Source organism: Chrysochloris asiatica, unplaced genomic scaffold, assembly GCF_000296735.1.
Source record: "Chrysochloris asiatica unplaced genomic scaffold, ChrAsi1.0 scaffold00054, whole genome shotgun sequence".
In the NCBI taxonomy this organism is placed as follows: domain Eukaryota; kingdom Metazoa; phylum Chordata; class Mammalia; order Afrosoricida; family Chrysochloridae; genus Chrysochloris; species Chrysochloris asiatica.
The window spans coordinates 5,861,656-5,888,693 of NW_006408572.1; the positions used below are offsets into that span (position 1 = coordinate 5,861,656).

A 27,038-nucleotide genomic window follows, 5' to 3' on the forward strand; every position below is an offset into this window, starting at 1 on the left:
TCCGAATTGACTCGGTGGCAGTGGGTTTTGGGTAATCTGATACTGTCAATGCACATAGTATTCTTTTACAACTGCCAGTGTCATTACCCAAGGAGCTCTGGTAGCGTAGTGGTTACGAATCGGGCTGCAAACCTCAGGGTCATCAGTTCAAAATTACCAGCTGTTCTATGGGAGAAAGATGAGGCTTTCTGTTCCCGTAAAGATTGACAGCCTCGGAAACCCTGTACAGGATCACTATGGGTCGGAACCGACTCCACGGCACATAACAACAACAACAACAACAACAGTGCCATTGCCCTGGGTGGTGCTGTAGGATAAACACTGGACTGCTAACCACGAGGTTGTCAGTTCAAACCCAACTGCTCTTAGAAACAAGGTCGCTGTTAGAACTGACTCAGCGGCAAACACAACAACAACAGTGTCATTGAGTGTGGATCACACATTGGGCAGCGAACCCCATGGTCAGCAGTTCAAATCCACCTGCTCTCTGCAGGAGGAAGAGGAGACTTTCAGAAACCCTATATGGGGTCACTATGAGTCACAATGGACTCCACAGCACACAACAACAACAAGTGTCATTGCATAATAAACCCTTTGGTTTACCATCAAACGCCATAACAAAACAATCTACCCTCCATGGTGACTTAAATGTGTGACAGAGTTCACTTTTCTTGCTTTGACATGAATGATGGGTTTGTACTGGTAGTAAAAAAGTACAGTGCCCCTGTCTGTGGGCATATCCAAGGTGCCCAGAAAGCCACCAAATTGCAATGGCGTCACTGTGTTTGTAATGCTCTGAGCAGCAGTGTAAAGCTATGAAATGAATGAACTAGTTGTATGCTAATAAAACTTTATTTATGAACACTAAAATTTGATTTCTCTATAACTTTTACATGACATGAAATATATTTTTTGAAATTTTTATTTCAACACTAAAAAATGTAAAAAACAAACAAACAAAAAACAACATTCATATCCTACAGTCTATATAAAAACAGGCAGCGAGTTAAATGTGGCTGCAGTTTGCGGATTCTTGATTTGGCCTATAGTATTAGTTTTGTTTTAAAGAATTTGTGCTTTTGGGATCTTTCATGTATCTGTACACTGTAAGAGAGTTCTGCCTGTTATTGTTTTTGTTTAAAGTATAGCATAATATATGTAATGTTGTTGTTTAAAGGATAGTGTGACATATGTAATTTTGTTCTTGTGGTTCAAAAGATAGCTTAACATATGTAATGGAGTAACTGATTTGAAGTTGAATGTTTGTTCAACTTAGAACTTATGATTTGAAGTTGAAATTTTGTTACACTTGAAGACAGAGAACATGAAAGAAAATTTAAGATTCATTCTTTTTACTAGTTTAATTTTTAGATTGACGAGATCTATTTAAGAACTCCAGCAGGCCCTATCTGTGAAGGCAATTAAGTACTTACAAAAATGAAACATTACGTATTAAAAATTTATAAATGCCTTGAGGATTTTAACTAAGTTTTAACTGGGGCCTACCATTAATCAGAATAATACCTGTAAACTGAATTTAAGAAATTGATTAAGAAAACCAAATGCAATGTGTGGACCTTGTGTAGGTTCTAATTTGAATAGGCTAACTGTTTTAAATGATGTGAAGTTTTGAATAGTAGATATTAGATGATATTAGGGAATCATTCTTTTATGTTTGGCATCATCAAAGTGTTGTGGTTATATTAAAAGATACTTAGAGATACATATTCAAGTATTTAATGCTGAAATGATACATCTGTGAATTGCTTAAAACTATTCAGGACTCCTAGTGTGGCGCTGTGGGTTAATGCGCCAGACTGCAAAGCCATTTGAACTGCCAGGTTGGAAGTTCAAGCTCACCAGCTGCTCCTCGTAAACCCTATACAGGGTTGCTATGGGTCAGAACGGACTCGATAGCACTTCACAACAACAGTTCAGTTGATGGGCGGGAGTGGGGAGAAGGGGAATAGAAATGTCACAATATTGGCTTTATATTGACCATTGCTAAAATTAATGAGAGGTAAATAAAGATTCATCATACTGTCTACATTAGTGACTGAAAATTTCCATGATGCAAAGTTAAAAAAGAAAAATGAGAGGGAAAAATTCATTTAAAATATTAGATATTAAATGTTAATCTAAAAAAACCAAGTGACTTCTAAGTAGCCATTTCTTGTGCACAAAAGCTTCCCCCAAAAATGCCAACAAAGCTTTTATTCTTTCTCTAGACGTCTAGAAGTCCGAATTAGTGCTGACCAAACCAAACTAGTTGCCCACTGAGTTGAACTGTGCAGCACAGGGTTCTCAGTGGCTGATTTTTCTTTCTCCTGAGGCTCCTCTGTGTAGACTTGAGCCTCTAGCCTTTTAGTTAGCAGCTGGACGCAGTTTGCACCACCACTAATGGGTGGGTTTTAATACGATGGAGGCAGCTCTATGCTCCTGATACAAAGGTTGTTGTTGATAAATGTCTTTGAGTTGGTTCTGATTCATAGCGAGCCTATATAGGGTTTTTGAGGAGAAGCTGGTGAGATTGAACCACCAATCTTGCAGTTCAAACCCGTCTTACAGTCCAGTGCTTTAACCCACATCACCACACTAGGACTCGATACAAAGGTACTTTCTATCATAGTAAGTAAGGTGACAAGGTAAATATCCTGAGGGGATTCCTGAGGGCATTCACATCCCTTGGGTAGAGAAGAGGCAACAATGACTGGTCATGTTCATTCCATCTGTGAACTTCTACAGTTGCTTGTCCTCGAACAATCACTGGTTTGGGGAAGAGAGATCAGACTCCTCACCACTGAGGTTCTGCTTCAGTGGAAATCAGAGGTTGCCTCTTCCTAACTTACATAGTCCCATCAACCATGCCGACCTCATAAGATACCTACGTTGACATGCCGTTAAGAGTACAATGAGACCTCTCTAATTCCTTTTGTAAGGTCCTGGAAGAGATTGCTTCCCAGGAGAAAAACATTACTGCTCTTGAAAAAGCCATCCTTGATCAAGAAGGGCCTGCCAAAGTGGCTCACACCCGCCTGGAGTCCAGGACGCACCGACCTAATGTGGAGCTGTGTCGAGATACTGCCCAGTATCGGCTGATCAAGGAGGTTCAGGAGATCAACTACAACGTTGGAAGGTGAGTCCAGTTAGTCTCCTAGGGCTTCAGTCATCAAGTACCACAAAGTGGAGGCTTTAAAACAAACTAAGTGTGTACTGCCTCAAGTTCTGGAGGCTGGGCCATGTGCCATGTGAATTCTCTAAAGGAAGAGCCTGTCTTGTCTCGCTCCAAGTTTCCAGTAGACCCAGATAGTCCTTGATTTGTAGATGCGTCTTCACATGACTGTCCTTTGTCAGTGTCTCCACTTTATAGGGTCACCATTCAGGTTGGCTTAGGACCCATCCTACTCTAGTGTATGTGACTTCATATTAACTAAAAACATCTGCAAAGCCTCTATTTCCCAACAAGATCATGTTCACAAGCATCAGGAATTAGGATGTGAGCATGTCTTTTTAAAAGTCACTGTTCATACACCTGTGGATGTAGTAGCTCAAAAGAGGGAACAAATCCTTACAGCGAGGATCATTCCCACCCCCTCCATACACATAGTAGACAGGGATGGGCAATTTAGACATTGGCTACCTAAAATGGGGTTGTGGGTGGGATACAAAGGCAAGAAGTGACTGGCTTACAAACTTTCAAGAGGGAATCTAGATCCAGAGGGCGTAGAGGAAGGTAGAATCTCCACTGAATAGCATCCAATCTGTCTAGGCGGAATGTAAAGGTAGACATTTTGTAGCAAAAGGAGGGGAGTGATTGACTTTGCAGTCCAGGAGTGGAGGTCCCTGGGACCATCAAGGGAGAAGAGCAGAGAGCCGGACCCTACCCAGAGAAGCAGTAACACCAGAGATAGAGGCAGAGACTATGACGTGGAGAGATGGAGCAGCTGGGGACTTTAGACCCTTAGAGGGAGAGGGTCTGTGTGCTGATGACTGGGGGGCGGGGGGGCAGGCTTGCAGGGTATACCCTTTGGTTGGTTGATGATGCATGGAGGGGATTGTAACCATAGCAATTAAACAATATACGATAGGATGAATGTAAAACGAATGTTCTCCCATGTAAACTATCACATAATTCACAATAAAACATTAAAAAAAAAAGTTACTGTTTAATCGGTAACAGTAGGCTAGCCACCAGAGGGTCACTGTGGTTTGATTTAGGCGCAGACTGTAGACAGGGCCAGGCAGTGATGAGAGTGAGTCAATGGATACAGGTGCATCTAAGTGTCTGAGTGGTTCCTGTCTAAAGGGCCTTCCAGCTCATTGTCACCATGCAGGAAGTTGGTTTCAGTCTTTTTCTAAAGAAGCCCCAAATCTGGATGTTTAGGTAAAATCTGAAGTTTTCAAAGGTTGGTCATCCCTGGGGAATCTGTCTCATGAATCTGACCCGTGACCACCAATTTGAAGTCTCTATTGTAAGGAGATAAGATTGAAGTTGTCAAGGACTTCATTCTTCTTGGATCAACTATCAACACTCATGGAAGCAGTAGTCAAGAAATCAGACGACGTATTGCATTAGGCAAATCTGCTGCACAAGACCTTTTGAAAGTGTTGAAGAGCAAAGATGTTAGCTTGAGGATTAAGGTATGCCTGACCCAAGCCATGGTATTTTCAATAATCTCATATGCATGTGAAAGCTGGACAGTGAATAAGGAAGACCGTAGAAGAATTGATGCTTTTGAGTTATGGTGTTGGAGGAGAATATTGAAAGTGCCATGGACTGCCAAAGGAACCAACAGATCTGTGTTGCAAGAAATGCAGCCAGAGTTCTCCTTGGAGGCCAAGATGGCCAAACTTCATCTCTCATACTTTGGACATATTGTCAGGAGGGACCAGTTGCTGGAGAAGGATATCATGTTTGGTAAGGTAGCGGGTCAGAGGAAAAGAGGAAGACCCCAGCGAGATGGATTGGCCAAGTGGCAGCATCAATGGGCTCAAGCATGGCAACAATTGTGAGATTGGCCCAGGACTGGGCAGTGTTTTATTCTGTTGTGCATAGGGTCGCTATGAGTCGGTACCAACTCAATGGCACCTAACGGCACCGTAAGGAGAAGGAGAGGTCATACCACTTTTGAGTTCTGCCCTGAATACACAGATGTATTTCCCCCATGAGAAAGAGATGCAGAATTAAGACACAAAGCACAAAACAGCAAACCCGTCAGTTTTCTAGGATTACTGATGAAGGACTTGTAAGGTGAGCATGCAGAAAGAAAAGGGCTGTTTTGTGAGTTCAAGGGCCTAAATCTTGTCTACCTATCATGTTTAAATGTAAGCTGAAGAAAATGCTTGGAGTTTTGCCTGGGCTAGAAGGAGCTCTGGTAGTGTAGTGGTTACGAATTGGGCTGTGAACTGTAAGGTCAGCAGTTCGAAACTACCAGCTGTTCCGCGGGAGAAAGATGAGGCTTTCTGCTCCCGTAAAGATTACAGCCTCGGAAACCCTGTACCGTGTCGCTCAGAGTCGGAACCGACTCCACGGCACATAACAACAGTGAGGGTTGGTGCAGTTCTCCATGCGTGTTTGCACAAGGGTGAGAAGACCATGTACTAAAGAGGAAGGAAGTTAAAAAACAAAAATAGTAATTTGTGGGCTTTCCAATTTATTTTTAAAAATTCAAGTTCCTTTATTTTTTTAAACTGGATATTAAAAATTCAAGTTCCTTTATTTTTTAAATAAACTGGATAAAACTCTACTTAATTTTCTAAAGCAGTGATTGGTTTCTATATTAACACAGATGAAAAGTTAACTTACCCATTAGAATACATTGGAAGCTTTTTCAACATCCTTTATTTGCGTACATTAATTTCTTAGCATTGCCTAAGATGTATGGGCATTGCTCTTGGTTAATGATCTCCAACCTTCTTTCTTGATGCCAGTGAAGTTACTCGTCAATGCAAAATGTGTTAGAACTTGATGAAATAAAGCTTTGAGTTTGAGAAATCAAATGACAAAAATGAAACAAAACAAAAAGATGTAGAGAGCTAACTTGTTCCTTAATATTCTTCCCTGGTCCTAGGTTAAAGGAAACATTAGCCCAGGCTCACGCAGAGCTGAAAGGGCTGAATCGCAGGCAGCTGGCCCTGCAAGAGGAGATCCAGGTCAAGGAGAACACCATCTACATTGATGAGGTGCTGTGCATGCAGATGAGGAGGTCCATCCCACCCAGGGATGGGGAAGACCGAGGGGGTTGGGCCGGGGCCCTCCGCCCTGATGCAGTCTGTTAATAGGAGGGGAACTTTGATTCTCGAGTCTCATTAAACCATACCATAAAGCAGTGACATTCCAGCCTGCAATCAACCTGTGATTCCAGGTCTGCTCCGGGGCTGAGATTTGGGTGTAGTGTTCTGCTGTTGCTGGTGATGCAGTGGTCTTTCAACAGTTAACGTCTACGTATCCAGGATCTGGGGCTTGGCAGGAGGGCCAGACCTTTTAAGTTCAGATTGGGTTCAGTTCAGTAGTTGGACTGGACCATGACCATCTTACTCATGAGTTGGGATGAAAGCCTTGCTGTTGGTCCTTCAAATTCCTTTTCCCTAGATATCAGTGTATTCAAGTCAAGCAAAGCTCAGATGAAAAAGGAGTGGTCCTGGATCAGGGGTCCCCTCAAACCCTCCCAGACACCTGTAGCCATCTCTCTGGGTTTGCTTTCTCTGTGTGCAATGAAGAGGGCAGGATAGACCAAGGCAGGTCCAGCTTTCAACTACTCATCGAGGTAGGGATGAGTCAGATGGCCCTTGTCTAGGGTTGGGAGGTTACAGAATGGGGAAGTCTCTGGTTACATCAGCTGTGCGTTGTAGTGTCAATGTGGGGTGGGTAGCTCTGATGGCAGGAGTGACATTTGAGGATGGAGTGGTCAATCCTGATGGGGCTGGGCTAGGACTGGAAGGGTGGCTCTGTGCAGCAAGTATTTAGATCCCAGTAAGTGCTTCGTCAGAATGCATGGAGACCAGCTCTTCCAGCTAGCCACATAGCATGTCCTTTGAGCGCCACCATGCGGTGAGGAATTTTGGATCTTGTTTTCTTTCCTGAATGTTTGCCAACTGAGTTGGAATTTGGTGTTTCCAGACCAATTAGTAATCATCAGGAGTATTCAAAACAAAATTCAAGCAACAGTAAAGAAAAGGGAAAAAACCCTACTGTTCCTACCACAGATTCAACCTAGTGGTTAAGAGTGTGGGCTCCTACTTCATATGGTGAGTAGGGGATAGAATGCAATAACAGCCCTGGTAAAGAGCTTCCTGCGGAGCATTTGACCCCATATTCACTGAGCCATTACACCACGTGATCAGTTTGTGTATCAGAACCCAGTTTTGGCTCCTGTTCACATTGGCCTCCTTTTAAATGTCTTTTTTCATTCTCTCATGTCCTGCCTCAATTCTTTCATGATTCACTTCTGTGGCTCTAGCCACAGACCACCCCAGATAATCAACTACTCGGTAGTCATGATGACCTATCACATTTTGGGCTGTGACCCTCAACTTACCAAGTGGTCCTCACTATAAAGCCTGAGGAGATGCTATTATCCCTAGCTCCATTTTATAGATGAGATGCTGACCTCGAGGTTAAACAGATCAAGGTTCAAATCCTGGTTCTGCCATGTACTAGCTGTGTGATCATGGGAAAGTTACTTAGCTTCTCTGTGCTTCTGTTCCTGATCTCAAGTCATGTTGTCCACACACCTTGTAAACTACCCTTTTCTGCTGTAGATTTCTTCCTCTAGACAAGTGTCCATACATTCCAGGGATGCATCGCTAAGGCACGGATTACTGCGTAGCAACTCAGGAGCTTCTTGTCAGTCATTCAAGTCTGACAAACATTGTCAGATTCTAAGTAACTATTTTCTAAAATGCCTGAACCAGAATTTTACCAAGATTGCTGCCTCAGCCATTGCACAATATATGGGACAAGTTAAGGATGGGATTCAGGTCTGATTCCAGCTCTGTCAGCCAGTAGCCAGCTATGTGCTTTGACACTTAACCTTTTGGATCCTCTTTTTCCTGACCTTTTATTCAGATGCAGAAACATTCATCATGCAGGATTGTGGAGAAATGCAGATAAAAGGAGATGCTGTATGTAAAACACCCAGTAAGGCTATGGTATCTGATGTAGTAGATAGATGCTCAATAATTGATAGCTAGAGTTTTGTATCTGTGAACAGTTTCTGATATTCTGAAGGAAAAAAAATATCTGAATGAAGAGAACATATTTCCAGTTGTTGTTTCAGCCCTGATTCACAGTGACACCATGCATACAGAGTAGATGCATACTCCATAAGGGCATCAATAGCTGATCTTCCAGAAGTAGATCGACACGGCTTTGCTCCAAGGTGCCCCTGAATGGACTCAAACTTTCAACCTTTCTGTTAGCAGCCCAGCATGTTAACCCTTTACACCATCTACAGACTACCAATGGCTATTTATGTATATTTTTCAAGAGCATGAGGGCCCTGGTGGTGCAGTTGGTTAATATGCTCGGCTACGAAATGAAAGGTTGGTGGTTTGAACTCAGCAGCCACTCCGTAGGAGAAAGATGTGGCAGTCTGCTTCCAGAAGGATTTTCAGTCTTAGAAACCCTATGGGGCAATGCTACTCTGTCTTGACTTGATGGCAGTGGATTTGATTTGGTTTTCAGCAGACCAGGGTCACCTGGTAAAAAGATGCTTTGAGTGAGTGGCCTTGGGTTTTTAGCTCTGTGACTGAGCAAGGGTACCAAAAAAAACCAAAACCAAATGACAGAAAGAAAACTCACCCCTCAAGAGTTGGTAATACTGTACTTTAAAATCACCAGGGGCTTTCACAGCCCCTGCAGCCCCAGTCTTTGCTGGGTGGGTCACGTTGGTGTGGAACTGGCAAAAAAAAAAAAAAAGGAAAGAGAGAAGAAAAAGCGGTGGAGGAGGATGGAAATGCCCCAAGTGTAGTCCTAGTGGAAACAGATTTTAAAGTCCAAAATGCCCTAGCTGTCTTCCTCTGTAGAGTGCTCCTTACATCATGGGATGGAAACAGATTTTAAAGTCCAAAATGCTCTAGCTGTCTTCCTCTGTAGAGTGCTCCTTACATCATGGGGTAAGCAATGACAAAATAATTGAGTTCTGAACTGATCAGCTTTCGGTACTTCCTGTAAATTTCTCGCAGAGTCCTGTCCTCCTCATTCGTCTCATATCTGTTTGTATAAATTCTCACCTGTGTCAACAGAGAAGCACGAATACACGGTGATTACATCAACCAGGCATTGAAAACAGTCCAAAGGATCTCCAAAGAGTCCAAATCTTTGGGGGAATCAAAAAGGCCCTGATAACTAGTAAGGAAGAATTTTCACAATTCCCTTCTATGAAGTCATTTGTTTTCATTGGACAAAGTAGGATGAAATGAACCTTAAGGTGGCTCATCCCATGTGAGTCCCACAGCAGGAGCACCACTCCCAGATGCCCACTGTCCTGGGGGCCCGGGCCCATGGCTCAGTTGCCCTCACCATCGACCCATGGAACTGGCCTTGGGGGCGTCTTACCTTGAGTGTGCGCAGGGCACACTGGCCTTCTTGCTGACTCTTCAGGATCCGTTCCACAAATCGAATCTCGAGGAAAGCCCAGATTTTAAAGTAAAACAGCTTCCTGCAGGATAAGATGAGGAGGTGCAGCTCATCGTCCAGAGACTCATGGTTGTTGTTGAACTCAAAAGTCAATTTCTGGAAAACCACCAAAGGGAAAGGTGTTTGTGGACAGGGACCCTGGGACTGGCTGGGTCATCCCATACCATTCCCATGACCTATTGGGGACCTGATGACCATGGCGGTCCAGGGACTTTTGGTAAGGGACTTTCTCAGAGGAAGTCATTTGTACAACTTGGAGTTTGGAGACAGTGTATTTGGAGTCTGGAGACCCTGATGCTAGTCCCAGACTGCATGAAAAAGTAATAATGCCTACAGCACCTAACAACAACACCTGGCCCACATCAGGGCTGTGTGAGAAGCCAATGAGCTGTTAGCGCTTTGTAATCCATCACTTAGTGATGGTACATATGCCCATTGAAATCAGTGGTCACACTTTTGTGGTGTCCTTCAAAAGCCAGTTGCTGCCGAGTTGCCAGGCCTTTCTTTGGAGGCAGTTTTGGGTGGGTTCAAACTGCTCACCTTTTGCTTAGCAGCTGAGTACAAAATCTTGAGCTATCCAGGGATTCCTGTGGAGTCCTTAAATCCAAAACCCAAGCAGCTGCCTTCAATTTGATTCCTACTTACAGTAACCCTATGAGACCCGGTGACCGAGCAGGGGTGGTGGTTGCATGCCATCGAGTCGGGTCCACTCATAACCACCCTGTATAGGATTTCTAAGGCTGTAAATCTTTATGGGAGCACAAAGCCGCATCTTTCTCACATGGAGCAGATAGGACAGAGTAAAACTACTCTGTGGTGTTTCCGAGACTGCAGATCTTCACTGGAGCAGACACACTTACCGTTCTGTGGAGTAGCTGGTGGGTTTGAACTACTGACCTTGTGGTTAGCAGTCTAATGTCTAACCCACAGGGCTCCCTCCTGGGGGATCCTTAGGGGGGAACAACAAAATTATCCTGATTTGATAGGTAGTAAAGCTGGAGTCTTGGTGTGGTGCTGTGGGTTAATGCACTGAACTGCAAAGTCAGTTTGAACTGCAAGCTCACCAGCCGCTCCTCAGAAACCCTATATAGTGTCATATGGGTCGGAACGGACTCAATGGCACCTAACAACAACAACACTAAAGTTGCCAGATTGGAGTCCTGGTGTGGCACTGTAGGATAAGCATTGAAGTATGATCCACAAGGGTGGTGGTTCAAGCCCACCAGCCACTCCTTGGAAACACTCTACAGGGTCCTATGAGCTGGAACTGATTCAATGACACTAGCAACAGCAGCAAAGCGGCCAGATTAGAAGTCAGCACAGAGTCTCTGAGCTCTTTTGTGACCTATGTCAAATTTGCATTTGGTTCTTCCCATTCTGCCTTTCCTATTACCCAGTGTTAAGGCACGAGCGGTGTGTCCTGAAAATATGTATAGAAATCCTGACCATATGCTGTTTTATAATCATGTCGTCCAATCAGTTTGGCCTTGGGCAGAGTAGATTATCTTCTATTGTGCAATATGATGTGATATAACATAATACAATCATCTCCTATAATTCAATGTGATATCATGGAATCAGTTCATTTAGGTCAGAGCAGTAGATCCTAAACCTAATCGTTGTTACTATGATTAAGTGCTGTTGAGTAGGTTCTGACTCATAGTGACTGTGTATAGGGTTTCTGAGGAGCAGCTGGTGAGCTTGAACTGCCAACCTTGCAGTTCAGACCAATCTTACAGCCCAGCACATTAATCCACAGCGCCACACCGGGACTGAGTTACAAAATAGACCAGAATAGACACACATACAAAGGAAGGCAGGCTGTATGAGAACTTCCAGGGAACCAAGGAACGCTCAGGGCTCTGACAAGGAAGAAATCAGCATCGCTGAGACCCTGGTTTGGGCTTTTAGCCTCTGGCACTGTGATTTCTGATTATGAACACCACCCTAAGACATGAAGGCAGCCGGTGTGGCTGTAACAGACTTGGCTTGGCACCCACACCAGGAGTCACACTGCCACTTGCTGACTTCTGTCACTTGGTAGAAAGGGAGGAAGAGGTGGCCCACCTAGTCCTCATCTACGGTGGTAATATGCTGTGGAGTTGGACTCATAGCGACCCTGTACAGGGTTTCCGAGGCTGTAAATCTTTACGGGAGCAGAAAGTGTCATCTTTCTCCCACAGAACAGCTGGTAGTTTTGAACTGCTGACCCTGAGGTTAGCAGCCCTATTCATAACCACTACGCTACCAGAGCTCCTTAGTCCTCACCTATAGGGGTACGTTTTTGCTCAGGCCTTGTAGCTCAGTGTCAGGGATGTGGGACCTTTCTTGGTTGCCAACCAGGAAAATTCCTGGTTTTCTACATGTAGAAAATGAGCAGCAGAATTTACAGTCTACTGTGTGGTCTTAGGGGGACAGAGAAAGGTTTAGTAACATTTCTCAGAACCTAAATTTGACTGCAGAATCCTTGAGTGGTACAAATGTTTAATTAACATGCTGTGCTGATAACCAGAAGATTGGAAGTTCAGGTCCACCCAGAAATGTTTGGGGAGAAAGGCCTGATTGATCTACATCTGAGAAATCAGTCATTGGAAACTCTATGGGGCACAGTTCTATTCTGACACACATAGTGTCACCATGAGTTGAAGGGAACCCAACAGCAACTTGTTCAAAATTTGAATGTCAAAGGGAATGAGTGTGTTTGTACAAGCCAGCCAAGAGCTGGCAACAATGAATTTTTTGTTGGCAAATCAAGGCACCAAAGTGGCAGGCACTCCTTGAAAACTGTCTTCCCCCTCACTTCGTACCTACCTGCAGAGTATGCCGGAATGTGGGCAGGAGCTCCGTCAGGGTGGGCCTCATGGACCAGTCTGGGTCACTGAAATAGCAACTTCTCAGACTGATGCTCCTCACTGGTATCTCCTGCAAGAGAATCCGAGACAGGCGCTCATACTTCATGATCCGCTCGAAGAAGAAGTTGACTTTCAAGTTGGTAGCATGCCTGGACAACTTGGCCCAGGACATACCCCAAATGACCTGCCCATGAGGGTCATGAATATGGCATTTGATGTTTATGGTCCAGAGGGTGCTGGCATTGTTCTCACACAAATTCTCAAGCAGCTCATCAGAGATACAATTGTAGTTGAGGGTCAGGGATTCCAGGTTGTGGAACATGGCCATGGTCTTGTTGAAGTGGGGGCTGCTGTAGACAGCGAGGTGATGACTGAAGAAGTCCTCGATGTTGAGTTCTGAGGCCAAGCTCTCATTCCTTAAGTAGCACAGGGAGTTGAGAACGTGGCAGCCTTGCTCCACGGTCATCCTTGCCGCTTTCAGGTTGAGATACTCTAGGTGTTTGCCCATCTTCTTTAAGAAGAAGCTCAAGCTCTTAATGAATGAACTTCTGATACTGTTTCTCCAGACCATGCGGTCCAGTTCCAGATGCTGTATGGAAAGAGATTTCAGGCGATTGTTACTCTTGCCCAGACATGAGAGAAGGCCTCGCATGGTGACCTGGAACTTCTTGGTCAAGACAACATTGTACGGATTCAGGAATTTGATATCCAGGTGCTCTAGATAACGGCCAAATTTCTTAACATACCAAAGAGCTGACTCAAATTCAGATGAATGCACCCTGGAGGACCTCCCACTGAATGTGATGGTCCTATAGCGCCAGAGGTCTGCTGAATACATCATCTGGTTCCATTTTCGGCAGACCAGGGATGCTCGGGACCGGTCCTTATCCCCCAGCCACCAGAAGACACGATGCAGGCACACATCTGGCAGAGAGGCCCAGCAGCTCTGGTCTTGAAGCTCGATCAGTTCGCTTTCATCACCCATCAAGGAACCAGAAGTGTAGTGCAGCTGTGTATGAGGCAGGGCTTCCAAAAATGAGGAAAGGAAAACAAGCACCTGTTTTCTGTGGGAAGTGAAAAGGAAAAGTCATTCGGAGTCAAACAGAAGTGATACAGAGACCCGTGAAGATTGGAAGATGAAGTGTCTGAAAGCAATGGAGTCTGGAGGACAGTGGGCAGGAGTGGAGGATGAATGGCCAAGAGCAGCGCTGGGACTTGGGTGGCATTACCATAGGAATGGAGAGGAGGGGGTGAGCTTGTAAGTTATTTAGAGGACACAGTTTGGTAACTGGCTAAATGTAGAATTCGGAAGGACTAGAGGAGGGTTGAGACTCAGGCTAGAACACTTGGGGAATACCACCAGTCCAGCTCAGAATTCCAAGGGGAGAAGTGAGGTAAGGCCTGCCTGGTACACTGAGTCACCCTGCTGTTCCTAGGCAGCTGTTGAACTTCTCATGAGCTTTTGCCTTCAATGTTTTCCCTGCTTCAAAACTCCCCTCCTTTTCTTTGACTCTCCCAAACTCCCCATTCTTCAACATTCCCTAAAGCTTTTATTAGCCATTTTACCAAGTGGCCAAGATCATGGCTCATAAAAACTCAAGACTGTAAGAGACCTGAGAATTGATTCCTTTACAAATGAAAATGAAGGCCCAGAGAAAGGAGAGACTTGCCCATGACCACACAGCAAGGTAATACCCGGACCCAGGTTAGAACCTGATCCTCACTGGTACTTTTGGTTTCAGGTGCAGACGTCCAAGTTAATTATACTTCTCAATACAAGGTGGGACCTCTCTTTGGTTTTATTTGTTTATTTCCTTTTATCCCTGTGCCTCACTCACTCCATTGCTCCTCAACACAGGCAACTACTCCAGTGTGCATTTTTTGTTTGTGTTTGCCAAGCGTGTTTGTAAGATGCTCAGTGCACATGTCACAGCCATTAATTACTACATGGGCTGAATAGTTCCCATGTGAATATATCATATCCCCCACCTTTCTCTTCTCCACTCTCCTCGGATGGACACCCTGCCCTCCTCCAGCAACCATTCCCACCAGGTGACAATGAGCATCCTTAAGCATACTGTTATGTAGGACTTTCTCTGAGATCATCTCCAGGGCCTTGGTCCTCATTACCCAGCATTCTCCTTCATTGCCCTGAACAAGTTGGCCCTTGCATTCTGTTGCCTCTGCCATTTCCAGACCCAGACTCCCATGTAGAATTTCACAGCAGGGTCCCCCACCCACAACAAACATAGAGCTCTAGTAGGTTCCCCATGAGATTCAGCCTGCCCATTGTCTTTTCACGGCAGCCAGTGCCCACCCCCTTCATCTAATGTGTTCATGCCTACCTCTGCTGTGGACCCACGGGCTCCTGTAGGCTAGGGACAGCTCATTCTTCTTTTGAGTAGGTACGTCAACCTTTTTAATAAACGAATAGAGTTGTTTCTTCAACTGCATGTGAACTATGGGAGGCTAAGGGTCCCCTAAAAGAACTATGGGAGCAGGGCCCCTAAAAGAGCCTCAAGGAAAGCTAAACCACTGTAAAAGGTAAAGAAAACCCCCTCTCCTAGCAAAGTCACACGTGATGAATGATCACGCTCGCCCTGGGGAGGACTGAGAAAGTTATTGCAAGTAGCCCTAAAGTCCTATGTCATTCGCAGGACCCCCAGACCTCCTCACTAGTCAGGGGAGTTGAGTCCTGGCTGTCAGTTACTAGTTATGTGCCTCACTCGCCCTTTCTGTAAACAAGAGCTAATCCTAGTACCTTTTCCAGTGTTGGGGGCATTAAGGAAGCAGCAGAATAGTGCCCGGCAGACAGTAACTGCTATTTGTCTGCCAAGGAACATTCCTATAAGGAAAGTATGAACACGCCTATTTTGTAAGTGGGAAATAGCGGTGTTGGGAGGTTGTGTTTCAGTGAGAGTTCATAATAAACGTGGAGAGGGATTCCAACCCACCTTTAGGGAGACTAAGGACTCCCTAACCTAGGCTCTCTCCACCACATCACACAATAGTCTACAAAGAAGGAAACCTACGGGGCGTCCCATCACCCAGGGGGAGGGGAGGTGGTCTGGAACTTGGCGCAGTCCAAGATGCTTCCAAGAGACCAGTGAATAGGGCAGAGCCCCCTTCCTGCGCAGGCCCGGTTGCCCTGGTGGTGTCCCGCCCTGGCCCTGGTTGCCCGCTCTCGCCTGTTACCCACTCGCTGCGCCCTGTTCGTCCTGCGCCCAGTTTGGGACTGCAGGGACGGGGAGCGCCTGCCTGCTCCTCCAGCGCCTCTGTTGCTCCGACGCCAACTCCGCGAGAGCGCCTGGGGTCTGCGCCCTGCCCTGCGGAGGCTAAATGCCCCGCACCAGGCCGCCCTTGTGACGCGCCGCCACCTGCGGGGCTTTGCTCACCTCACAGGGACCCAAACCTGAAGTTCCCTGACAAGCTGGTCGTGGGTGCGGATGACCTGACCGGCCATACTGAGCCTGTCTAGGAAGGATCCTTGGCCTGGGGCTGCGAAGAGGGCGTTGGGCCTTCTGGTGGGGTGAGATTGGGTACGTCCTCTGCCCTTTCCAATTCGTGCAAATGAGGTCCTGTCCTGAATTGGGGCTCAGGCTTTAACGCTCTGCCCCCTTCGGGATCCCAGTCAGTGTACTTCTCCTTGGAAGTCTCCCATGCGCTCTCTGCTGGAGGTTCCACTTAACTTCTCAGTAGACTGTCCTCAAAGGCAAGCATTAACCTGACTTAGAGGAAGAACTTGACAAATGTTTAAGAGCCACCTCGCCTTTCCAGTCTTGGGAAGGTGGGCCACCTAACCCAGCCACCTTTGTTGGCCCTTCTGTTCCCTGGCTGGTGCCCTAAACACCTCTCTCCAAAGTCCAGGCAGAAAGGTTGAATGTTTTGCTTGTGAGCAGGTAGGGTATCTTTAGGTATCCCAGCTGCTCCTGCCAAAAACCTTCAGGGGCACCACTTGGCACCTTACTTGCCTTTGCCCACAGTCCCAGATTCATTTCTCCATTTCTTTTTTTCTGCCGTTCCCCAGTGGCTGTGTGCTGCTGTCCCGGCAGCTGCCAACCCTCACCCCAGAAATCCAACAAAGTTGAACACGAAGTGTTCAGAGAGGACAGTTTTTATTCTTCAGAAGCAAAACTGAGTTCAGTGTGGTGTCCTTGCTGTAGGCTTCTTGCTTAATCAGAATTCTTAGGCCGATGACTTTTTTACCTCCTGGTTTATCTGTAGCCGGGAGACAAGCCACCATCTATTCAAATGAAGGAAAATAGTTAACACCCATGCCTTTTAAAAGAAGAAAACAAACAAATAATAAACCAGCAAATAAAACCCACCTCTTTTCACAAATAAAGACTATCATGGAAAATAAGCAGATAACCAGTAGACAAAGAACATCTTTTAAATCTTTACCTTTTCTTTTCCAGTTCTAGCTGGAATATCTCATGTATTTTCTTTTTGATGATACTAACCACTGGCATTTCTCCTAAAGAAATGGATAAAAAAAAAAAAAAGTTCCATGTGTTTAAAGCAGAAAGGGTTACCAGTTACCATCCAGTTGGTTTGCGTCTGGGAGATCCCGTGTGTGTCAGAGTAGAACTGGGCTCTAGAGGGATTTCAATGGCTGATTTTTGGGAAAATAGATCACCAGGTATCGAAGCGGACTGGAGCCAACAACCTTTCATTAGCAGCCGAGCATCTGAACAGTTTGCACATCTGATTTCAGGGATATCTCTGCCTTTGATTCCCTGAGCTACTAGAGACCAAATATGGAAAAGATATGGAGCCCAGCAAGCCATGAGAGGCCTACATGGTGCTCAGGACAACATTTAATAGAGATCTGTCATCTGCTGGGGAAGCTTTAACAGATTAGAGAACACCCCATGGATTCCTATACAGCCATTAAAAAAGTTAGACTTTCAGTCACAGTAAAGAGTTCTGGTATTGGATTACAGGACAATGCGCTAGACGGCATGGTCAGTTTGAACCACCAAGTCGGTGGTTCAAACTCACCAGCAGTTCCTTGGAAACCCTATACAGGGTTGCTATGGGTCGGAACCGACTCGACAGCACTTGCAAACAACAAGTAGCCCAGTTGTGGCACTACAGGATCAGTACTAGACTTCAAATCACAAGGTCAGCTGTTCAAATCCACTGGCTGCTCCTTGGAAACTCTATACAAGGTCACTATGAGTTGGAACTGACTCGACGGCACCTAACAATAACAACAAGAAGCCCTGGTAGCATAGTGGGTTATGAGCTAGACTGTTAATCACAAGATCAGTAGTTCAAATCTACCAGTCCCTCCAAAGGAGAGAAATGAGACTTTCTGCTCCCATAACAATTTGCAGCTTCGGAAATCATATCTGAGTGGGAACCGACTTGGTGGCACAGAACCACCACCAATCATTTGATGTGGGAGGAGCATGGTGGCTCCATACTGGGCTGTGAACCACAGGATCAGTGGTTTGAGCCCACCAACCGCTCCACAGAAGAAAGATGTGGCTTTCTGCTTCTGTAAAGACTTACAGACTCAGAAACCCTATATAGGGTTGCTGTTAGTTGGAAACAGTTTGATAGCACCTAATAATAATAGTTTGACTTGGGGAATTCTTGTGTGGTGCTATAGGATAGGCACTGGATTACTAACCCTTATACAAGGTCATTATGAATTAGGACCAATTTGATGGCATTTTAACAACAGTTTGACTTAGAGGAATTTCTTTGGGCATGGCTGAATTATAAATTGAGATCAAAGAAGTCTGTGGAATAGGACTCTAAATGTGATGCTTGTATAAGTTATAAATAGGGCCACTAGATAAAACACAGGACACCTATTTAAATGTGAATTTCAGACAAGTGGGAAAATTGCATGGGACATAGTGTTGTTAAAAAAAAAATTCTTTGTTTATCTGAAATGAAAATTTAGCTGGGTTTCATGTATGTTTAGTTGCTAAATCTGGCAACCCTATTATATAAGAATGGAGAAGAGTTTGGAAGAATATATACCAAACTGTGGGAGGCAAAGACAAAGTTGCACTAATAACATCCTTAGCAAGTATGAAATTATCCTGTTTTTAAAATAAAATTTTATGCCTATGTGCACATAAAGCTCTGTAAATAAATTGGAAAAATATTTAGATCTACCTTTTTGTAAAGCGTATATATCATGTATAAGTGAAAAGGGCAAACAGTAGCGTAATGAGTACAGTGAGATTGTATTTTGGGACAAAACTCACACTTTTGCATATGCATGTTTAGATTTGTGTTAGCAAAGATAAAGAGGTAGAAGACCCCTCCCCAGGCTATTGAAATTGGTATCTCAGGTATGGGATTGGGGCGATGTAGGAGATGACTTTGATTGTTAGCTGCACTTGAATTGGGAGGATTCTGTACACAACAGAATCTGACTGTGATCCATAGCATTTTCATTGCTGATTTTCACAAGTAGATCATCAGGTTTTCTTCCCAGTTCATCTTAGTTTGCAAGCTCTGATGAAATCACAGCAGTTCACAAGCATCCGCTGACAGATGGTGGCTGCTCTTGAAATGCCCAGGCTAGGCATTGAATATGTATCTCCCCCATGGAAAGAAAGGATTCTATCCCTGAGCCAAGGTGATTAATCACAGTAGGTGATTAGCATTGCTTTTCTACTTCTTTGGATGGTATTATGTCACTGGGTACAACAAAATCCAGTGCCTTTGTATTTTGAAAAACACTAGATAAGGAAAATGTGTTTTGCTTTTGTAAGGGAGTCATCCAGCCTACAGTTTAAGAGTATGAGCTTTGGAACTACATGCAGGATGGATTCTGCCACTTTCTAACTGTGTGAACCTGGGGGAGTTACTCCACCCTTCTGCCCAGTTTCCTTATCTGTAAGATAGAGATAAAATACCTATTCTTTATAATGAAGATTAACCATTTGTCAAGAACTGGCACATAATGGCTAACTACAGGAGCTCTGGTAGCATGGCAGTTATGAATTGGGCTGCTAACCTCAAGGTCGGCAGGTCAAAACTACCAGCAGTTCTGCAGGAGAGAGATGAGACTTTCTGCTCGTGTAAAGATTTATAGCCTCGGAAACCCTGTGCAGGGTCGCTATGAGTCGGAATCGACTCCACGGTTCTTACTAACAGCAACCTTTCCTGTTATGGCGTATAGGATAAGCACTTTCAAGGTCGGTGGTTCAAACCACCAGCCACTCCTTAGAAACCCTATGCAGTGTCGCTATGGGTCAGAATCAACTCGATGGCACTTAACAACAACAACTCTACTGCTGTGGTGTCCTGGGATCCTGGTGTGGTGCTGTAGATAAGCACTGGACTGCAAGGTTCATTTAAACTGCAAGATCAGGGATTCAAACCCACCAACCACTCCTTGGAAACCCTACACAAACAAGGTCACTGAGTCGGAACCAACTTGACGACACTTAAAAACAACGTGGCTGAGGCGATATAGGATAATTACTCGACTTCTAATAGCAAGATTGGTGGTTCAAATCCACCAGCTTCTCTTCAGAAACCCTGAGAGTAGGAACCGACTTGACAGCAACAACACCTCTATTGCTAATTCTTATTACTACTGGAGAAGAATTTAGGATGTGGCTCAGGAAGCACAGCTACATGATCTGCTGGAGGCAAGCTAGTTCTGCTCTCTGGACCTCAGATGCCTTATCTATAACATGAGAGAGACTGCATGCTCTCTGCTTTGCTCTTTTGAAGATTTGGAGCAGTGACTGGGTATCAGTTGCCGGGCTGGGCTGCCATCAGTATCTCAAGTATCAGGAGGGCTTCCTATGGTAAACAAGTTTCAGTGGGGCTTCCAGACTAAGACTAGGAAGAAAGTCCTGGTGATCCATTTCTGAAAATTGGCCAATGAAAATCTTATGGATCACAACAAAATCTTGTCTGTTAGAGAGCTAGAAGATGAACCGTTGGCAGACTTAAAATACGAAGTGGTCACAACAATGGATCGATGATTGTGAAGATGGTGAAGGATAGGGTAATGCTTCATTCTGTAGTTTATTACTCAGAGCTGACTTGAGGGCCACTGACGACAACAACAGCAAGTGCTAGGAAAGAGTAGGGAGAATAGAGAGAACAGAGCGCCTTTCCCGCTGCAGAACATTAAGCATTCTGCAGGTCTTGGATTTCTGTAGGACACCGTCCAGATGGTTCATAACTAGGTTAGGTGAGAATAAAGGTTGGGTACCTGGTGTCGACTCAAGGTGGGCAGAGGTAGTAGAATATCACACCAAGAACACTTCTTCAGGACATTGTAGGCTGCTTCATCTCTTGTAGGAGAAGTGGCCCTGGTCTTGAACTCTGACTTCAAAGGTAGATCCATGGGCTTCTTTTTGCCTCTTGGTGTTTGTCTCGCTGAATTTTCAAAAAGGAAAGGAGATCTGTATAGCTTTTTAATCTTTGGACGGACATCATTCTCTACAGTGGAAGTTTGATAGGTAGCAGACTGGCTTGGACGGGAAGATGGAACATTTCTTGGCTTTTCAAATGGAGACAAATTTGCAAGCTGTGAGACTGGACAACCTTTACCCTGCAATTGTGAGTAATAGATCACATTTTAAAAATTCGAGTTTAGCCTTAATGGTTTGACAGTACATTATACAGGATAATCTAAAAATGCTCCGCTACAAATACTTGGAAACACTAGAAGAAATATGATAAACATTCATTTAAGTGCATAGCTGAATTACTAGCAAGGAAAAGAAAATGCTCACGTTCCATGACAGAAGGCCTGACCCTTAGGTGCATAAAATAATGGAATCTTCTCATGAAATGTTTGAAGCCCTGTCATAAAAGAATGAATGGAAAGCAAGAAAAAGAATAAGGGCTTATGAAAAAAGAGTAGATGAATTAGAAAGAGAGATAAATAGGATTTATATAATTGAAAAATGTAAGCATTTAATTAAAATCTGAATGTTGATATTGTTGAGTGCCGTCAAGTTGATTCCGACCCTTAGCGACCCTGTATATAGAGAGAGACTGGTGAGCTTGAACCACTGATCTTGCAAGTCAAACTGCTTAAAATCAGAATGGATGGGCTAGAAAAGCAGATTAAATTCAGCTAAGAAAGAATGAATGAATTTGAAGATAGATTTGAAGAAATTGTCAAGAATATAGGAAAGAGCAATAAAGATCTATAAAATGTATGAGGTTAAGAGACATGAAGCTAGAATGAGAAGGACTAATACAAGGGGATTTCAAAAAGTTTGTAGAAAAATTTCATGATTTTTCATTCCATTTTCCATAAACTGTTTGAAGCCCCCCTGTGCATCCAATATATTCCAGAGAGAGAACTAGAAGAAGGTGGGAAAAGCAGGATTCAAAGAGAAAAAGATGAGATGCTTTAAAAACTGATTAAAGATTCAGAAAGGAGAAATATAGAGCAAGAGAAATAAATTAAAAAGACACATTGGATAAAATTGACAAACCATTGGCAAATCTAACAAAAGAAGAAGATGCAAATAACATGCATAAGAAATGATATGAGTAACATCACAACAGAACCAATGGAAATAAAAAGTATAATAATAGAATAATAGCAAAAGTATAATAATAGAATACTATGAAGAATTATGCTCCAATAAATTTGGAATTTGAAAATCTAGAAGAAATGGATACATTTTTAGAAAGCCACAACCTACCTAAACTAACACAGTGTGAAGTAGAAAACTTGAACAGACTCATAACAAAAGAAGAAAGCGATCAGGTAATTTAAAAACTCCCAACAAAAAAAGAGTCCAGACCCAGACAGCTTTACTGATGAATTCTACCAAAAGTTCAGAGAAAAGAGTTGACACACATCCAAAAAGAAGAAAGAACCAAAATCAACACATCAATACAACATTTCCAACAATTAGAAAAAGATCAGCAAAGTAATTCCACAGTCACCAGAAGAAAAGAAATGATAAAGATTGTTGTTGTTGTTGTTAGGTGCCATGAGTCTGTACCCACCCATAGCGACCTTATGCACAGCAGAACAAAACACTGCCTGATCCTGGGCCAACCGCACTACTGTTGCCACACTTGAGTCCATCGATGCTGCCACTTGGCCAATCCATCTCACTGGGGGTCTTCCTCTTTTTCTCTGACCCTCCACATTACCAAACATGATATCCTTCTCCAGTGACTGGTCCCTCCTGACAATATGTCTGAAGTATGAGAGACGGAGTTTAGCCATCCTGGCCTCAAGGGAGCACTCTGGTTGCACTTCTTCCAAAATGGAAATATTGGTTCTTTTGGCATAAAGATGAGAGCAGAAATAGATTAAATAGAAAACAGAAAAACAATAAAGATTCACAACACAAGAAGCTGGTTCTTTGAAAGGATACATAAAATTAACAAACCATTGGAAAATCTAAAGAAGAGGGAGAAGACATAAATAACACCAGTAGGAAACCACATGGGCGATGTTACAACAGAACCAATGGGAATAAAAGGGATGAAAGCAGAATACTATGAAGAGTTGTACTCAAACAAATTAGAAAGTCTAGAGGAAATGGATACACTTTAAAACAACAACAACAAAACAACAACAAAACTTAAACTTACATGGATTGAAGTAGAAAACTTGAACAGACCTATTACAAAATAAGAAATTGATCAGGTCATTAAAAAACTCCCAACAAAAGAATCTAGGCTCAGATGGCTTTACTGGTGAATTTTACCAAACATTCAGAGAAGAGCTGACACCAATTTTACTCAAACTATTCAAGAATATAGAAAAGGATGGAAAACTTCATAATATATTTTATTGAAGGTATCATAATCCTCATACCTAAAACAGGAAAGGACATCACTAAAAAGAAAATTGTAGACCAATATCCCTCATGAACATAGATGCAAAAATTCTCAACAAACCCTAGCCAATAGAATTCAACAACATATGAAAAATAGATCATGACCAAGGAAGATGCATACCAGGTATGCAAGGATGGTTCAATATTAGAAAAACAACGTAATCCACCATATAAATTTTAAAAAGGACAAGAACCACATGATCCTACCGACTGATGCAGGCAAAGAATATGACAAAATCCAACACCGATGAAAAATTCCCAAAGACTCAGTAAGAAAATTATTGAAACTCATCAGCAAAGTGGCAGGGTCCAAGATCAACATACACAAATCAGTTGGATTCCTCTATATTAATAAAGACAGTTTTGAAAAGGAAATTAGGAAAACAATACCATTTATAACAAATACTTAAGAAAAATCTAACCAGAGAAACAAATGACCTATGCAATGAAAACCACAAAACACTACTACAAGAAACCAAAAGAGACTTACAAAAATGGAAGACTATACCATGTTCGTTGGAATCCTGGTGTGGCACTGCGGGTTAATGCGCTGGACTGCAAGGTAGGTTTGAACCACAAGATGGGTAGTTCAAGCTCACCAGCTGCTCCTCATAAACCTTATACAGGGTCACAATGAGTTGGAACCAATTTGAACAACACACTTAACGACAATAAAGACCATGCTTGTAGACAGGGAGACTTAACATTGTGAAAATATCAATACTACTCAAAGCAATCTACAGATATTATGCAATCCTGATCCAGATTCCAACATCATTCTTTAAAGAGATGGAAAAAAAATGATTACATTATATGGAGAGGAAAGAGACCTCCGATAAGCAAAGCACTGCATAAGAAGAAGAACAAAGCTGGAGGTCTCATTCCCTCATCTCAAAATTTACTGCACAGCCCAGTGGTCAAAACAGCCTGGTACTGGTACAAAGAAAGATGCATAGATCAGTGGAAGAGAAGTGAGAACCCAGAAATAAATCCCTCCACACACAGTCAGCTGATCTTTGACAAAGGGCCAAAGAACATTAAATAGGGAAGAGATAGTCTCTTCAACAAATGGTGCTGGCAAAACTGGAAATCCATTTTCAGAAGAATAGAACATGACCCATATATCATATACAAAACCAAACACAATGTGTATTGGAGACCTAAATGTTAAATCTAGAACTACAAAAGTCATTATTGAAAAAATAGGGACAAACTCAGGGACTCTAATACATGTCATAATATACTATCAAACTTTACCAAAAACACACAACAGATGACTGGGACCTCCTAAAAATTAAACACTATGTGCATCAAAAGATTTTGCCAAAGAGTGAAAAAAACGAAGCCAACAGACTAGGGAAAAATTGTTTGCAATGACAAACCAGAAAAGGACTAATCTCTAAAATTTATAGAAAACTACAACACCTCTACTAGAAAAACAAACACCCCAGTTAAAAAAATAGGTACAGGATATATGAGCAGACACTTCACCAAAGTAGACATTCAGGCAGTCAACAAACATGAAGAAATGTTCACAATCAGTTATTAGAGAGATGCAAATCAAAACAACGACGACACCAGCATTAATAGCAAAGTCCTAAAAAACAAAACAACAAATGTTGGTGAGGGTGTGGGAAGACTGGGACCCTCCGACATTGCTGGTGGAACTGTAAAATGGTTCAACCACTGTGGAAAACAGTATGGCGCTTACTCAGAAAGTTGGAAATAGAATTACCTTATGACCCAGCAATCCCTCTATTTGATATACATCCATCAGTAATATGAGCCAGGGCATGAGTAGATCTTTGCACACCGTTGTTCATCGCAGCACTATCCATAATATCAAACAGACAAAGACAGCCTAATTGCTACTCACTATATGGTGGACAAACTCCTTGATAGGGATTGCTTGGTCGCAAGCATTACACTTGATTTTCTTCACAACAGTTGGCATTCTCTTCCCTGGTAAAGCACAGAAAGAACACCATAAGTGATGCCCTTGACAATGGTGAGAATACCTCTTTTACACTACAACTGTTTCTGTGGTCTACACTCATGAGTGGGAGCTGCCTCCAGGACTGCGGGGCTGAGTGTTTCCTGTGCTCCCAGCATCCTCAACCACACAGGCAAACCTTTCCTGCATCACCCAGATCATTTTCTTTACGACTAACAGATGTGCATTCAGGGCAGCACTCGACCCGAGGAGGCGACATTTTCCTGAATGGGCTTCTAAGGAGGTGAAGGGGCCCTTAAAACACAGAGGCCATCCCATCTAATCTGTCTTTTATTCCACATATTTCTAAGCCCTGTGATCAAACCAGGTGTTGAGTGTACATAGCTTTGTTGACTATACTCCTTTGGAGCCCAGTCATGCTGGGGTGAAGGAAACGTACACGAAACTCAAGTTTTTCATTGGTCAGTTTTGACCTTGGTTAGATTGCTTACCAGGAAACATTTATTATTCAAAGAGTTTTAGACTCTTTCTGCATGTTAACCAAAACAATTCATGAAGTCAACAGAAAATCATCTATTGAGGACTTTTGACTTTGGTAAACACACCCTCAGAAAGGGATAACTGGTTCAAGAGAACAACAAATGGTTCCTGGGGGTCAACACAGAAACCCAAAGAAACCCAAAGACTGCAGCTGGCTTCTGATCATAGCTGATGGTAGAAAAAGCTCCAGATGTGGGGTTGGGAAATGGATGTCCAGTCTTGATTCTGTCTCCAGCAGTTCCCTGTATCATTCTATGTGTAAGTTTCTCATCTGAAAGGGGACATGAGTGGGCAGAAAACTTTCTGCCAGGTTGGAAGTGTGCTGAAGGGCTTCAAAGGAAACCTCAGTTTCAAGGGCTCACCATTGTCTCTGTTCTCATCTGCGCGGCTCCACCTCCTGGTCTCTTGGTTTCCATGGACTGGTCCTTTAAAGATGAAAACAAATATACAAGAAGGTCCCTCTAGTATATGATCTAGAACTGAAACAGCCAACATATTTGCTGCATGAATGTGAGAGATACACAACCAATACTATGCTATCTGGCCTGCGGACGCCATGTGTTCCTTGCATCCCAGCCAGGGGAGGCTTTGGTCCCTGAAGCTTCCCCTTGCATCTGCTCACCCATGCTCCTCACCTTTCCTGGGATGGGTCTGTTTCCCCTGACAGTTGTCTTTGTGGTGGGCCAGCTTGCGAAGCAGGATGAGCTGGTTGCAGTGTGGACAGCGCTCTGTCCGGCTACCACATTGGTACTCGTGATTCACCAGCTTACTGAGCCCCATGGTCAGCTCACAGAACTTACAGTTGACCTGGCGCATCTGACAGTCCTTGGTCTGAGGGAAGACAGGAAGGCAGGGCATGGTCACTGGTCCCTTAGATTGGAGGAAGATCAGAGACATAAGCCTGACTCCCTAGGGAATTGAAGCCAATGAGAAAAATAGGTGGGAAGGTCTAGAGTGGGGGACTGTCGTCAGGAAATGCAAACTCTGTCAGATTCATTGTTGTTGTTGTTAGGTGCCATCAAGTCAATACTGACTCATAGCAACCCATGCATAACAGAATGAAACTCTGCCCAGTCCTGGGCCAACCTCACAATTGTTGCCACGCTTGAGCCCATTGATACTGCCATTTTGCCAATCCAAAATGGATTGGGGGTCTTCCTCTTTTTCTCTGACCCTCCAACTTACCATGGCTTGGCTCAGGCACACTTTAGTCCTCAAGCTGACATCTCTGCTCTTCAATA

At 43.6% G+C, this 27,038-nt stretch overlaps 3 protein-coding genes across 4 annotated transcripts in view; 1 reads left to right on the forward strand and 2 right to left on the reverse strand.

Moving 5' to 3' along the window:
* The window catches only part of TEKT1 (tektin 1), a 25,271-nt gene extending 18,934 nt beyond the window's left edge, over window positions 1-6,337 (forward strand). The window contains exons 5-6 of one of the 2 annotated variants that reach the window (XM_006863284.1): window positions 2,940-3,136; window positions 6,072-6,337. In XM_006863284.1, coding sequence (XP_006863346.1) covers window positions 2,940-3,136; window positions 6,072-6,279 — 405 coding nt within the window. In that variant the 3' untranslated portion in view covers window positions 6,280-6,337. The remainder of the gene's footprint in view (window positions 1-2,939; window positions 3,137-6,071) is intronic. The other variant, XM_006863283.1, reaches the window with a different exon arrangement.
* A 2,719-nt stretch (window positions 6,338-9,056) lies between these two features.
* Window positions 9,057-15,783, reverse strand: FBXO39 (F-box protein 39). The gene is made up of 4 exons (XM_006863285.1): window positions 15,751-15,783; window positions 12,452-13,556; window positions 9,560-9,736; window positions 9,057-9,234 (listed from the first exon to the last, which is right to left on the reverse strand). The coding sequence occupies exons 2-4, from the start codon at window positions 13,475-13,477 to the stop codon at window positions 9,106-9,108; spliced, it is 1,332 nt and encodes a 443-aa protein (XP_006863347.1). The 5' UTR covers window positions 13,478-13,556; window positions 15,751-15,783; the 3' UTR covers window positions 9,057-9,105.
* Window positions 15,784-16,912: 1,129 nt separating this feature from the next.
* The window catches only part of XAF1 (XIAP associated factor 1), a 15,408-nt gene continuing 5,282 nt past the window's right edge, over window positions 16,913-27,038 (reverse strand). The window contains exons 4-7 of the mRNA XM_006863477.1: window positions 26,433-26,628; window positions 25,180-25,265; window positions 20,696-20,986; window positions 16,913-16,969 (exon numbers count right to left, since the gene is read on the reverse strand). Coding sequence (XP_006863539.1) covers window positions 16,913-16,969; window positions 20,696-20,986; window positions 25,180-25,265; window positions 26,433-26,628 — 630 coding nt within the window. The remainder of the gene's footprint in view (window positions 16,970-20,695; window positions 20,987-25,179; window positions 25,266-26,432; window positions 26,629-27,038) is intronic.